This window comes from Ammodytes marinus, assembly GCF_949987685.1.
Source record: "Ammodytes marinus genome assembly, chromosome: 10".
NCBI lineage: Eukaryota > Metazoa > Chordata > Actinopteri > Uranoscopiformes > Ammodytidae > Ammodytes > Ammodytes marinus.
In genome coordinates, this window is record NC_137214.1 from 647,354 (window position 1) to 661,756 (window position 14,403).

Consider the following 14,403-nt stretch of genomic DNA (forward strand, 5'->3'; position numbering starts at 1 on the left):
GCACCAGATTAATGCATTTAACTGTAAAATGGTACAACATTTTTCTTCCGGAGGGGCATGCCCCTGGACTTCCCTAGAAGCAGCTAAACTTTTAAAAGAAAAATATAATTGCATATTCATGGGCTCTGGACTCTGTGGACCTTACATTTTTCCAATTTATCCCCCCCCCCCCCAAACACAAGACAACCTTTTTTTTAAACAATCATATTTTCACTGCCCTTTGTCATGAATACATTCTGCTAATGCCCTTTTCTAGGAAACATCCCGAATTAATGGGAAATGTGTAAATTTGACTGATAAATCATTTTAGCTCCCTTAGAGGGGAGCAAATGTAAAAAGTGTCTCATATTACCCCGTTCTCCCCTAAGTATTCACAGCCTTTGCTCAATACTTTGTTGTGGCACCTTTGTCAGCAATTACAGACTCAAGTCTTTGGGAATATGAAGCCACAAGCTTGGCACACCTACACTTGGCCAGTTTGGCCCATTCCTCTTTACAGAACCTTTCAAGCTCCATCAGGTTGGATGGGGAGCGTCAGTGAACAGACATTTTCAGATCCCTCCAGAGATGTTCAATGGGATTCAAGTCTGGGCTCTGGCTGGGCCACTCCAGGACATTAACAGAGTTGTCCTGAAGCCACTCCTTCGATATCTTGGCTGTGTGCTTAAGTTCGTTGTCCTGTTGCAAGATCAGCCGGTGCCCCAGTCTGAGGTCAAGAGCGCTCAGGAGCAGGTTCTTCCAGGATGTCTCTGTACATTGCTGCATTCATCTTTCCCTCAATCCTGACGTTAATCCTGGAGCTTTGTCAGAGTGACCATCGGGTTATTGGCCACCTCCCTAACTAATGCCTCGTTTCCACCGAGTAGAGCAGGTCTGGTCTGAGCGGTTCGGTCCGGTTATTTTGGCTTTCCATTTGCCAAAAGTTGGGTAGGGTACAGATACAGGGCCGCCCATAAGGGGTAGAAAGTGGTAAAGCTTTCTAGGGCCCAGCCACTTAGGGGGCTCATGGTCTTTGGAAGCCAAGAATAAGCTAAACTTTATTTTTCGATTTTTATGTCAATATCTATTCAAAGTTGGGTGTTCACACAGAGCCGCGGCTCCGCTTACAGCCATTTAAAAAGCCTGGCCCAGAGCCAGCAGCTAGACATATTTAATACTTAGTGTCGCCAGAACGTCACAGATTGCTTGTGTTCGGAAAGCCATACTTATGTCCTCCCTCTTACATACTCAACATCTATATACTACATACTGTCTACTTAAAGATCGATTGTGTATGCGAGGTGCATCAAAACGTCCACACTGAAGTATACTCAAACAATAAAGAATTTCTTCTTCTTCCTATAAGATTTCGGCCGTTTAGACGCTGTTTAGTGTATTACCGACCTCCACAGGATAGATATTGAACTAGATTTTTACGTCCTGTGTTGTGCAGGAAATGCAGAATTGTAAATAAAGAATGTAACACTAGAACCGCCAGCGTTCTCTTATAGGCCTATAAAGTCATAAATTAGTGTGTTTAATCATTATCTGTGTTTTAGACCTCTTGTTTTATAATCTAAGTATCTTTAAGAACACTAATAGCGTTTTGTGGCGACTCAGTAAAGAAACTTAAAGTAGATATAATATCACCAATAAATGAAAACAGACTGTCAAAACAGCGTCCCCAAATTAGCTAAAATCCTAAATACAATAAACAGTAAAATGGCACACTTATTTTTAGGTAAGCTCTAATTGATTATTCATTCATTTTTTCACACATTTATGTTTTGAGGCAGAGGATTCCTCCGACGCTCTCTGCCTGCCACATCTGACACTCAACTGTCAGATGAGCTCGACGAGCCGCGGTGTGTGGAACACAGCGATCTGTTCTGATCTCTCTCTCCAGTGTCAGACTGGCATCATTCATTTCACTTAGTAACTCCAATGTTGTTAGGTATTTATCTTAATCTCTTATCTATTGTACAGGTCCTTCTCATATAATTAGCATATGTGATAAAGTTGATTATTTTCCATAATGTAATGATAATAATTGAACTTTCATATATTTTAGATTCATTGCACACCAACTGAAATATTTCAGGTCGTTTGTTGTTTTAATACTGATGATTTTGGCATACAGCTCATGAAAACCCCAAATTCCTATCTCAAAAAATTAGCATATCATGAAAAGGTACGCTTTCTGAGCGAATAGGCTGTTCCCAGAGTGCTGTATCAAGGCACCTCAGTGGGAAGTCTGTGGGAAGGAAAAAGTGTGGCAGAAAACGCTGCACAACCAGAAGAGGTGACCGGACCCTGAGGAGGATTGTGGAGAAGGGCCGATTCCAGACCCTGGGGGACCTGCGGAAGCAGTGGACTGAGTGTGGAGTAGAAACATCCAGAGCCACCGTGCACAGGCGTGTGCAGGAAATGGGCTACAGGTGCCGCATTCCCCAGGTCAAGCCACTTTTGAACCAGAAACAGCGGCAGAAGCGCCTGACCTGGGCTACAGAGAAGCAGCACTGGACTGTTGCTCAGTGGTCCAAAGTACTTTTTTCGGATGAAAGCAAATTTTGCATGTCATTCGGAAATCAAGGTGCCAGAGTCTGGAGGAAGACTGGGGAGAAGGAAATGCCAAAGTGCCTGAAGTCCAGTGTCAAGTACCCACAGTCAGTGATGGTCTGGGGTGCCATGTCAGCTGCTGGTGTTGGTCCACTGTGTTTTATCAAAGGCAGGGTCAATGCAGCTTGCTATCAGGAGATTTTGGAGCACTTCATGCTTCCATCTGCTGAAAAGCTTTATGGAGATGAAGATTTCATTTTTCAACAAGACCTGGCACCTGCTCACAGTGCCAAAACCACTGGTAAATGGTTTACAGACCATGGTATTACTGTGCTCAATTGGCCTGCCAACTCTCCTGACCTGAACCCCATAGAGAATCTGTGGGATATTGTGAAGAGGAAGTCGAGAGACACCAGACCCAACACTGTGGATGAGCTTAAGGCCGCTATCGAAGCATCCTGGGCCTCCATAACACCTCAGCAGTGCCACAGGCTGATTGCCTCCATGCCACGCCGCATTGAAGCAGTCATTTCTGCGAAAGGATTCCCGACCAAGTATTGAGTGCAAAACTGAACATAATTATTTGAAGGTTGACTTTTTTGTATTAAAAACACTTTTCTTCTATTGGTCGGATGAAATATGCTAATTTTTTGAGATAGGGATTTTTGGTTTTTCTTTACTTTTTTGCCAAAATCATCAATATTAAAACAATAAAAGGCTTGAACTACTTCAGTTGTGTGTAATGAATCTAAAATATATGAAAGTCTAATGTTTATCAGTACATTACAGAAAATATTGAACTTTATCAAAATATGCTAATTATATGAGAAGGACCTGTAATTGTTTATGTATGACTGCACATATAGTTGTCAGTTCGCGGACTCCAAACAATGCCGTTGCCTAGCAACTTGCTCGAAAATATTTAATTTTCCAGTGCAGCGGTTCTAGGTATAAATGCCTGTTTTTTTTTAAAATACAGATTAATTGTGACATTCTTTAACCATAAGGAGAGCATCACAACACAATTTTAGGAAAAGTCAAAGAGTGGGGGACTTCAATATTTTATAAAAGTAAAGTTATGGGCAATTGAAAAACCGCCACGGGTAAAACTGACCCCGTGGCGGTTCTAGTGTTAAAAAAAAACTTCCATGTTGTTTGAAAAGACGCAATGCATTGTGGGGCGGTTGAGTAGGAAAAGTAACCTGTCGATCCATACCCAAAATCTTCCCGGAAGTTAGTACTCATCTGTGAATTTCTCGCCTACCGAAACTCGCATACACAACCGTCAAATTGAGAGTCAAAATGAGTATGAGTAGGACGTTAGTATGGCTTTCCGAACACAGCCATTGACTTTTCTGGGAACAGGGTGGGCGGGGCACTTCTCTGAGCGTTAAATATTAACGCGGTTAGTTTTAACATAAAAAAAAATAACGTTTGCCAAGCATTTGCAGAAAATTACCTATATGCCTTTAAAACAACATAACTTAATGTAAATTTTTGTGGGCACGGGGTGGAAAATCTGGATTTTGCAGGCCTTGAATCCGTTACGGGTTGGTCGACAGCCCAGAGATTGGCAGCAAAAAGTCGATGGCCTCAAAACTAAAATCTTGAATGCCTAACGGTCTAAATGAAGTACAATAAAGTACATTTTGTGCTGACTCTGGACTGGAGAACATGTGGAAGATCATTTTAATTTGGTCCAGTCTACCATTGATGGTATCCTGGACCATAATCTATATATTTTTGTTATTACTGCGGTTCCTTTGGGAATAGTGGGTATTTGTCATCTTGTGTGCCTGTGCTATTTGTATATCTGAGAAGATACAACTATTTTGAGAAACATTTAATCCCCCACCCTAACCCAGGGCAGTTGGACTGGGTACCACATAACTGATCTGAGGGGGAATGGAGGTTGGCCAGGGAACTTGTATAACTTATCATTTGATTACTTACATATGCCTTGAAGGTTTTCCACCTTGTTGTGGCCAAGGTTTGGGATGTGTTAATCTAAAAAAAATATTTAAATTTGTTCTCCCAGAAATTGTAGGATCTTTGAGCCCTGCATCCATTTCATTTGAACTCTCAAAAAATAATCTAGTCTTGAATAGCTTTTTAAAGTTTGAGTAACAGTAAAAGTATTTTTTTTGATGAATTCAGGTGTCTCCATATTTTAGATAAATGTAGTTCTTTAATAAAATGATGCATTACTTTCCTTTACTCGGACAATATCTGTGGAAGCATCAAACCCAAATAATCAGTAGAAAAGCAGAAATGTTCAAAATGTTTCAGATTGAGCACAGCGGAGTGTACCTGTTTCAAACATAATCCATCATATAAACCCTTTGTGTGCCAAATGGTAACAGGATTGGGTTTTGATATTAAACAGTTGTCTGGATTATTTTTCCTTAGTCGTTCCTGCTCACAGAAAACATGTACCTGCTACTTGTGTCTGGGTGTTGTTGTGAAAAGTATTTGGACCCCATGAAAAAACAGGTTAAGTACCATTTGTAGCTCTTCTACATTCTTATAAAGAGGACAGGCAGTTACTCAGTCATTTTCAGAGTCTACAAACAGGTTTACATTTTCTTTTCCCATAACATACATTTTTGTGAAAAAGAATTTCCCTTAGGGACAATAACTTCTAAAGGATTTGACATAAGTCTTCAGGTTGACACGGCCAGCAAGGTCTGACCAGTTTTTCACAAACCTGGCCAATTGAGCAACCAGCCGGGTCATACCACAATGAAGCTGACGAGCAGCATCATCATCCTGTTTTTATTATTGCCGTAACCACCAAGGTCCTGTTTTCTGTATTTTTTCTAAAAATAAAAATAGACCTAAAAAGTTCTAATGCAAAGAAAGATACAAGGCACAGCCTGAGGGGCTGCCTCGGTCTCGGTTTGTCAAGCCACTGCAAAATTGTCCTGCCAACGCAAACGCATAACTGATAACTTTTTATAGAATATCTATCCATCCATTTCCCTAACATTTGTGCTCCTTTCTCTATCTTCCATGATGCTGAGCGATGCCCCGTGGGTTCTCTCCCTCTGTCTACCAAGCACTCCCCATGCTGCTCGACTGACTGAGTTCTGTGCGGAATCAGCCGTCCTAGGAACAGACGCTCACGGCTGCTAGTGCCTCACATCAGCACTGATTCACCGTCCATCAGGATAGTGCTCTTTCTACTTAGGTGCATGTTCACTCTTTATGTTCATACTGCTTCACTCATTGGCTGTCTGTGTGTCCTCTTCCAGTTTTCCCTGGTGGAGACGAGACGGTGTGGATCAGGGCCCCCCCATGGCAGCATCTGAAGTCCTCCTGCATCCACACTATTCACTAGTCATATTTTAATTTAGTACTACCATGTAAACATCTGGTCAATGATTGACTCCTTTATGATTTTCTCTACTTACAACATATAATAATAATCTCTCATATCAATAAAAACTGTTTTTCTTCAACACATTCATGTTTTATATGGTTTCAAAGTGGTGGGACACTTTTTGTCACCACAGTCAGACAATCCATTAAAATGTAATCAGCTTAAATCAACCAAAATAAGGGGCAGCTGTCATTATGAAGGACCTCTTGTCACATTCTACCTCTGCAGAGTACATTAGAGTCAGACAGGCTCTGACAAGTGTTGTAGTTTTAGAATATTTTACATTCCAAGTCTTGAAAGTCCTGCATCACAACGCGACTGTAGGGCGACTGTGGCTCAGGTGGTAGAGCGGGTCGGCCAATGATCAAAGGGTTGGCAGTTCGATCCCCGCCCTACCACTTGTGTCATGATTGTTGTGTCGTTGGGCAAGACACTTCACCCACCTTGCCTTGTGTGAATGTCGATAGTAAGCCTGCTATCGGGGTATGAATGTGTGTGTGAATGGTAACGTGGGAATGGGAACAGGAACAGGTCTCCCTTGCAAAAGAGTCTCCAGTCTCAATGGGATTTACCTGTATAAATAAATATATATATATATATAAATAAATAAAAAAACATGATACGTCAACACCGACTTACAATTTCTGAAGAAGTTATTTGAAATGATTTTATTTTCCTGAAGTAGTTCATACTTGCACCTATCAACAGAAAAACCAAATGGCTACTAGAAAAACTCCATTTGTTCCGTTTAAGAAACGTTAAATATGTCAACACCGTCAGATGTCAAAATGTTATATTCACATTTTGAAAATATGTTTTGTGGCCTCTGTCAGTCTTGGTGAATATTTGTGATCACTAATACATCTCATGGGTCTGGCATAAATTTACGGAAAATTCATTTGTGTTTTTGGTGTCTGACGGTGTCGACACAAAGTAAGGAATGGCAAGTTAAAAAGCCCATTTTGATAAGGAATGGCAAGGTAAAAAGCCCATTTTGATAAAAAGGAGAAAAGCTGGGGGATTGTGACAAAGCTTAGCTCAGTAGCTTAGTATATGTTGGATACATACATGTACCGTACTTTCCGTACTATATGCCGAACTGGACAATAAGCCGCAGGTGTTATAATGTTTAATTACCATATGTAAGAGTTTGTGCACAGAGGGGATTGTCGGGAAAGAGATGGCTGCTTGAGGAAGCTCCCACATTTCAACAAACAAGTTGCATATTTGCATAACGTACGTAAGTGTTACCATTTTGTGCAATAGTAGCTATTAGGGATGGGCACGAGTGTTTTCGCTACTGGTGTGATCGCTTGCATTCCTCGAGGATCAATCGATTCCTCATTAAACTTTTTTCTATTTTTAGGACGCAACGCATCTGTCTACAGAACAACGGTTGACCGCAATAAAGCGCTCAATGCTTATGTCAAACAGTCACAGTTGCCATATGATATTAAGGATTTATTTTCCACAAGTTTAAAACACATTTTCCTAACTGAAAGTAATTAAATAAGCGGGCCACAATTTAAACCGATCGAGTAGGTCTGCGGTGGAGAGAGAAAAAAGAGAGAGAAAAAAGCATGGGCTGTAGTTGGCTAACATTCAAAATAGACATTTAAAATAAGAAGGGCAGCAAATACAATAAAATGATTGTCCTACAATTTAAACACATAGATAGGCTAAATAACTCACCAAAGCAGTAGAAGTAGTAGGCTAGTATATCCAACCGCGTAATGCTCACTCCTGTCCGTGACTAATTACCGCGACTAATTCCTCGTTAACGGAACGTTACACCGTCGGCTTTTGAATCTCAATCCTATATTCCATAATAAAGGCTTCTTAAATGTCGTTTGCTCGAATGTGCCCGAAGTCAGCCTGGCTTCTTTACGTGACTTTCCAAGTTTTCCAGCACCGCATTCAGCTCCGCGGTGCTGTGGAGACCACACACTGGCTGCGCTGCACGGAGGTGGCAGTTATTTGCGGTTTCTGTTTGACACAATGCTTAGTTTATTTAACTTGGATCAAAATATTTAATTTTGTTAAACTTTATATCCGTTTTGTGCCGTTTTGTACACGTATATAACATTTTAAAATAGGGGCGGCCCGCCGGCCGGTCTAAAGGCTACAAACACTAAAAAAAACAAAAAACGATTTTCCTCATCCACCAATCGAGATCATTTGAAACGAGGAGTACTCGAGTACTCGATTACTAACGCCCATCCCCAGTAGCTACAGAATATATACTGTGCTGTGTAATAACAGGGTCGAAAAACGGGGAAAAAGTCGCGGCTTATAGGCCGAAAAGTACGGTAATTTAATTTGCCTAAACATAGGGCTTGTATTTTTTCAACATTGCACCCCGTTTTGTCCCACACTCACACACATTGATACGAGTAAAGCATTGGTAAGGGGGGCCCATTGATTGGAGGTTTTCAGGGGCCCAGCCAGGCCTGTACGGATATAAGCGAGCCTAAACGCTCTAAACCGCTCCCAGAGAGACCGCAGGCTTGAACACAGTTGTTCCACAGCCCGATAGTTTGACCGATATTCTGGCGCCGGCTATCGCAGTCCAGCCTAAACCCCGCCCTACCAGTAATGGTAGGGTCGGCGGTGGAAACACCACCGGAATTCTTAAAAGCGAGCTTTCCCACTCTGACCCGACCTACTCCGTGAAAACAAGGCATAAAGCCCTCCTCCCCCGATCACTCAGTTTAGAGGGACGGCCAGCTCTAGGAAGAGTCCTGGTGTTCCAAACTTCTTCCGGATGATGTAGTCCACTGTGCTCATTGGGACCTTTAAAGCAGCAGAAATATTTCTGTACCCTTACCCAGATCTATGATCATTATGGAGTATTACATGTAGAATTTTGAGGAAAAGAATTCTTATTCCAGGCTGTAACATAATGAAATGTGGAAAAAGTTAGGCGCTTTGAATACTTTCCGTATGCACTGTAGTAACAATTAACAATGATAGTACTGCCTCTGTGTACCTGGTCGTCATAGTGACGTTAGTGGCTAACGTGAAGCCCCTACTCAGTCTTCTTCAGGGCGATTATTGTCACATACAGGTGCATCTCATATTATTAGAATATCATGGAAAAGCTCATTTATTTCATTGTGCAACGCAATCTCTTCGCTGTTCCAAACAGACACATTTCATGTGGCCCTGTCAAGCTCGTACTGAATTCTCTAGTCCAGTGGTTTTCAAACTGTGGGGCGGGCCCCCCCTGGGGGGCGCGGGGTTATGGCAGGGGGGGCGTGGATGAATCCGTTTAAAAAAAAACTAAAAACTAAAAAGATCTTTTTATATTAAGATCACGGCGTAGCTGGACAAGAGTTCTTCTGCTTCGTTCCTCTCACTGCATTTAAATGCATTCATTATATTACAGAGAAATGGGTCTCGTTAAAGAAAAAGAGCACCAAGCCCAACCCAGAGGACCCTGCATACATTTTTTTATTTTAAATATTTTTATGGAAAATCCGTGTGTCTTTCTTCAATAGCTTCGAATTCATCAGACCCAGTGTCTCCAAATTATTTGTTCACACAAAATTCCTCATATTTAGCCTCATAATTTTCCTCTCAAAGTGCACCAGATTCATGCATTTCACTTTAAAAAGTTTTAAACAAATGAAGAACCAAAACCGTAGAGGCAGCAAGCTCAAACACTGCAACCGCTATAGTAGCTTTGCTGTTTGTTGTGGATGATAGGGTTCCACCCACTAATGATGCTCTCCCGATCAGTTGTCTGCAGTGTTTCACGTCACAATTTCGTACCTAGTCCCTGGAACCTTGACCATATAGGTATCAAAAAGGTACCTTTACATAGTGGAAAACAAAAAAAAAAGCGAGAAGAGTAGAGCTGGTACCATGTAATGGATTAGAGCCGTAAAAAAGGCAAACACATAACTTAATGAGCAACTACATTGACTATAATAAACAATGTTTGAGTTATAAACACCCTGGAGGATCGATCAATTGAAACGCTGTAAACATGTTTATCTGTAATTTACATATGACTGTGCGTGTGTTTGTTTACAAACATAAACAATACCTTGGGTGGTTCTCTAAACATCTGGTCCAGACAGATAAACTCCAGACTTGGCAGTAACTCAATGAACTGGGAGAAGGATTCCAATTTGATAGCATGACAGCGAACCAGAGTGAGATCAACAAGACGGCTCCATCTGGACTGATCTGAGGGCAGCAACAGGAAGATCATAACAGCTAAAGAGCACTGCATCACTTCACTTTTGAAAGACAGCAGTAGATGAATGTTCTTTTTGGTATCCATTGCCCTTATTATTATTATTATTATTATTGAGAGAAACTGAGCTTGCCACAAACACATGGACATTAATATTTGGCCATGTGTGACTGAAGTAAGGCAAGAAGCCTTAAGGGTTAAGTGTGGAGAGAGTCAGAATGTGTTTTACCTGTGATCCAGTGGTGAGGGTTGTGAAGGTGGGGACAGTTGTAGATGAGGAGGTATTTAATATTGGTGAACACCTCGTTCACCACCTTTATTCCAATATCAGTGATGATGCCTGGGTTCTCAATGACATCAGCCAAACCATATTTCACCAGCTCCGAATGACTCATCTTACCTGCATTTATACGCACACAAAACAATTCACTTTTCCAACCACTTATAACACTTTAAATTAGAACCAGAATTTGACTTATTTACTGCTTACATTTACTTTTTTAAATGTTGATGCAATTTATAAGAACACATGTGGAGGAGTAAGGAAAGACTGTCTTATGAATGACTATGCCAGTTAGAGCATGAGCCTCCTGGTGGTCTTGATTTAAATATTTTGATTCAATTCCAACTAGTATCCCTCTCTCCCCCTTAACATTTACAGTCCAAATCTGACCTGTGACCTTAAGGGAAAATATGTCAATCAAAAAAGTAGTCAGTGGAAAAAATACAGTTGAAGTTAGAAGAATGGCTTTTTCTGACAGGGTACGGAAGTGGCTAATGGTCTACAAGCCTGCTGATGATGTCTGGAAGATGGAACTAACATTGCAGTAGGAACTCATCCACGTATCCCAGGTGAAGTGTCTCAAACTGAGGAAACTCTAGTTCAGCCATTTTGAGAGCTGAGAAAACTCCATCTTTAGTCAGTGAAGGCTGGATACGCAGCTCATGAAGCCTGTTAAAAACATAGAAATCATGTATTTAAAGTATGCATTTATGTTGGTCCCCATTGAGATTTGCGTATGTTTTTTTGTACTGAATATACTACCCAAAGATAAATTGCAATATTAACACAGAGGAACCGCAGGATGAGAGTTGGTATTGGCCTTGACTATCTCATAACATAAATATTACCAATACAAATAGCTTGCCTTACTTTAGATGTACTTCATGTACTAACAGAACAATATGAGAGACTGAAAAGTGACTAGATTCTCCAACATTTTACCACAAGATGCCAATGGAAACCTTTGCATATTGCTTTTTAAATGAAAGCTGTATATGTGTTTTTCTCTCAGTAAGATTAAGTAACTTTAATTAATTAAGACTGTTAGGCACCTTCGAGCAGCAGTGATGATGAGGTAGCCCAAGTCCACTTCCAGAGCGTTCTTACAGGCTCCAAAAACGATGGTATGCAGGTTCCGAAACCCCCCTGGACATACACATACAGAGCATTACAGAAAACAAAACTAATGAAGCCTTAATCAAAGTTGTGGGCTTTACGTGCTTTTGCCGTCATTTAAGTTACATATCTGAAATCCCAATTGTTATTAAGAGAATAAAAAAAATCATCTGTTTTGGCCAAATTCACATAAAAATTTAAATTGTTTGTCATTCCAAATAGTAGGGCAAAGGGATAGTGGGCATTAGGATAGGGGGAAATAAAAACGGGGCACAAATTATGAAATATTTACATTTAATTCTACGTAGCACTAGTAGGGGTATCACAAAATGTTGTAAAGGACAACTTATTGAAGTTAAAACCGAGCAACAGAATGGGAAAGAAAGGGGTTTTAAGTGACTTTGAACATGGCAATGTTGATGGTGCCAGAAGGGATGGTCTGAGTATTTCAGAAACTGCTGATCTACTTGGATTTTCACTCGGAACAATCTCTAGGGCTTACAGAGAATGGCTCAAAAAAGAAAAAATACCCAGTGAGCGGCATTTGTATGGACGAAAATTCCTGGTTGAAGTCAGTTGTCAGAGGAGGATGGGCAGACTAGTTCAAGATGATAGAAAGGCAACAGTAACTCAAATAACCACTCGTTAAAACCAGGGTATGCAGAATACCATATCTGAACGCAAAACATGACCAACCTTGAAGCAGATGGGCTACAGCAGTGGTTCTCAATTATTTTCTGTCATGCCCCCCCCTAGGGGACAGAAATTTTTTCGCGCCCCCCCTAAATTGAAATACTATTGAGAACCTAATAATATTTATTTATTTATCTGTACAAAACCACTGTATGAGTTTCTGGCACGAGCATTCTGCATACAATCACCTTATTATCAAATTAGATAACAATAGCCGAGATAACTTCTGCAGCAAAAAAATTCTAAGTTCAGTTTATTAGCTCAATTTGTAACATTTAAACAAGACTGCTCAGTCTGTGTGAATCTCAGGACAGAGAAACAAGAGCAAAAGATTCACTGAGGTTTGCATTTCATTAAAAAAAAAAATTTAAACTGTAAACATAGTTAAGGTGGTGTTTTTTTTTTATTATTATAGGCCAATAGGCCTTCTGTGATGCGATAACCAATAATTCATTAATGTTATTATTAGTCTACTTGCTTGATTTATTTTTAAATAGCCTACAGAGACACTTGGAGACGCATGCGGACATTTATTTACTGCAAATCGCGGCCTTTCGCACGGATATGACCATACTAGCAAGTTGGTCAGTTGGAAATCAAGGCAGCCCGCGCCCCCCCTGACAACTCACGGCGCCCCCCCAGGGGGGTGCGCCCCACCATTTGAGAAGCACTGGGCTACAGCAACAGAAGGCTCCACCGGGTGCCACTCCTGTCAGCTTAAAACAGGAAACTGAAGCTACAATTCGCACAGGCTCACCAAAATTGGACAATAAAAGATTGGAAAAGTCTTGCCTGGTCTGATAAGTCTCGATATCAGTTGCAAAATTCAGATGGTAAGAGCAAGTTGCGTAAACAACATGAAAGCATGGATCCATCCTGCCTTGCACCATCAACCATGCCAAGTTAAAAGTAGCTTAAATCCCTTTTCTTCCCCATTCTGATGCTCGGTTTGACTTCAGCATATTGTCTTGACCATGCCTTAATGCAGTGGTTTTCAAACTGTGGGGCGGGTTTTGTGTTTTTTATTGATCACGGAGCTGGACAAGAGTTCTTCTGCTTCGTTCCTCTCTCTGCATTTAAATGCATTCATTATATTACAGAGAAATGGGTCTCCTTAAAGAAAAAGAGCACCAAGCCCAACCCAGAGGACCCTGCATACATTTTCTTATTTTAAATTAATATTTTTATGGAAAATCCGTGTGTCTTTCTTCAATAGCTTCTAATTCATCAGACCCAGTGGCCCTCATTTATCAATCTTGCGTAGACCAGAAAAATGGGTGTGCGTACATTTCCACGCAAATCTCGGCATTTATCAATATGGACGTGAGCGTAGGGTACGCTCAAATCCCACGCCAGCTCTCAGCTCGTGTACGCAAATTTGAAAACAGCTTGGACTCGCAGTGCAGGCTGTGCCGGGTAGCCGATGACTTTGTTGGACAATTATTATAAGATAATACAAATGCAGTGCAAATAAGACCGAAATAAAGATATTAATCACATAAAAATGAGCAGCTTATGGTGTGCAACTGAGTAGGAGAGCTGATTCAATAGTGCGCACACCGGCCACTTAGGAGGGCTGCATGGGACTGCGTAAGGGCAGTTGTCTCCGTCTTGGAGCAGCTGGGGGGACACTGAGGCACAGGGGCTGCATTCATTCAAAATGTTAGCCTAAGTATTAAATATGTAGTAGACATACACTGCTCTTTATGATACAAAAAAATACACGGCACAACATTCAGCTTAACATTTTATTTATTTGACGCACTTTGTAGATGTTAGTTCCTCTTTTAATGTGTAATTAATGCTAAAGCGAGCGATTTATTTCCACCGTTAACCGGCACGTTGTTCCTATCTGCTGGTGGAGCAGGACGGTGGGCGCTCTCACAGCTGATCGCTGCCGGGTCGGCTTGTGCAGCTGACGGCCGGGCTGACCACTCGTGCCAAGCGCATGCTGTCATACAGTAAAACGCTAAATGTGTTATTTTTAGTTTTTAAAACCCTTTTGAATAGTGCTATCTAAAAGGGCCAATACATTCTAATCATTCAAATCTCTGCAGACCTGTATTTATTTTATGGGGACCATTATCGGACAGTTGGTGCGTCTTTTTCTCCTCCACCACTTATATTATGCCCGCAGCCCCGCACCCCCATTTGGTTGCATTTCAGAACAGCAACACGCTTTTTTTA

General features: G+C 41.1%; 1 protein-coding gene across 4 annotated transcripts in view; it reads right to left on the bottom strand.

The window, feature by feature from the left end:
• The window catches only part of fbxo38 (F-box protein 38), a 157,552-nt gene that overhangs the window by 93,131 nt on the left and 50,018 nt on the right, over positions 1-14,403 (bottom strand). For all 4 annotated transcript variants that reach the window (XM_080035578.1, XM_080035577.1, XM_080035579.1 and 1 more), the window contains exons 7-10: positions 11,460-11,553; positions 10,946-11,076; positions 10,354-10,524; positions 9,972-10,114 (exon numbers count right to left, since the gene is read on the bottom strand). In XM_080035578.1, the coding sequence (XP_079891704.1) occupies positions 9,972-10,114; positions 10,354-10,524; positions 10,946-11,076; positions 11,460-11,553 (539 nt within the window). The remainder of the gene's footprint in view (positions 1-9,971; positions 10,115-10,353; positions 10,525-10,945; positions 11,077-11,459; positions 11,554-14,403) is intronic.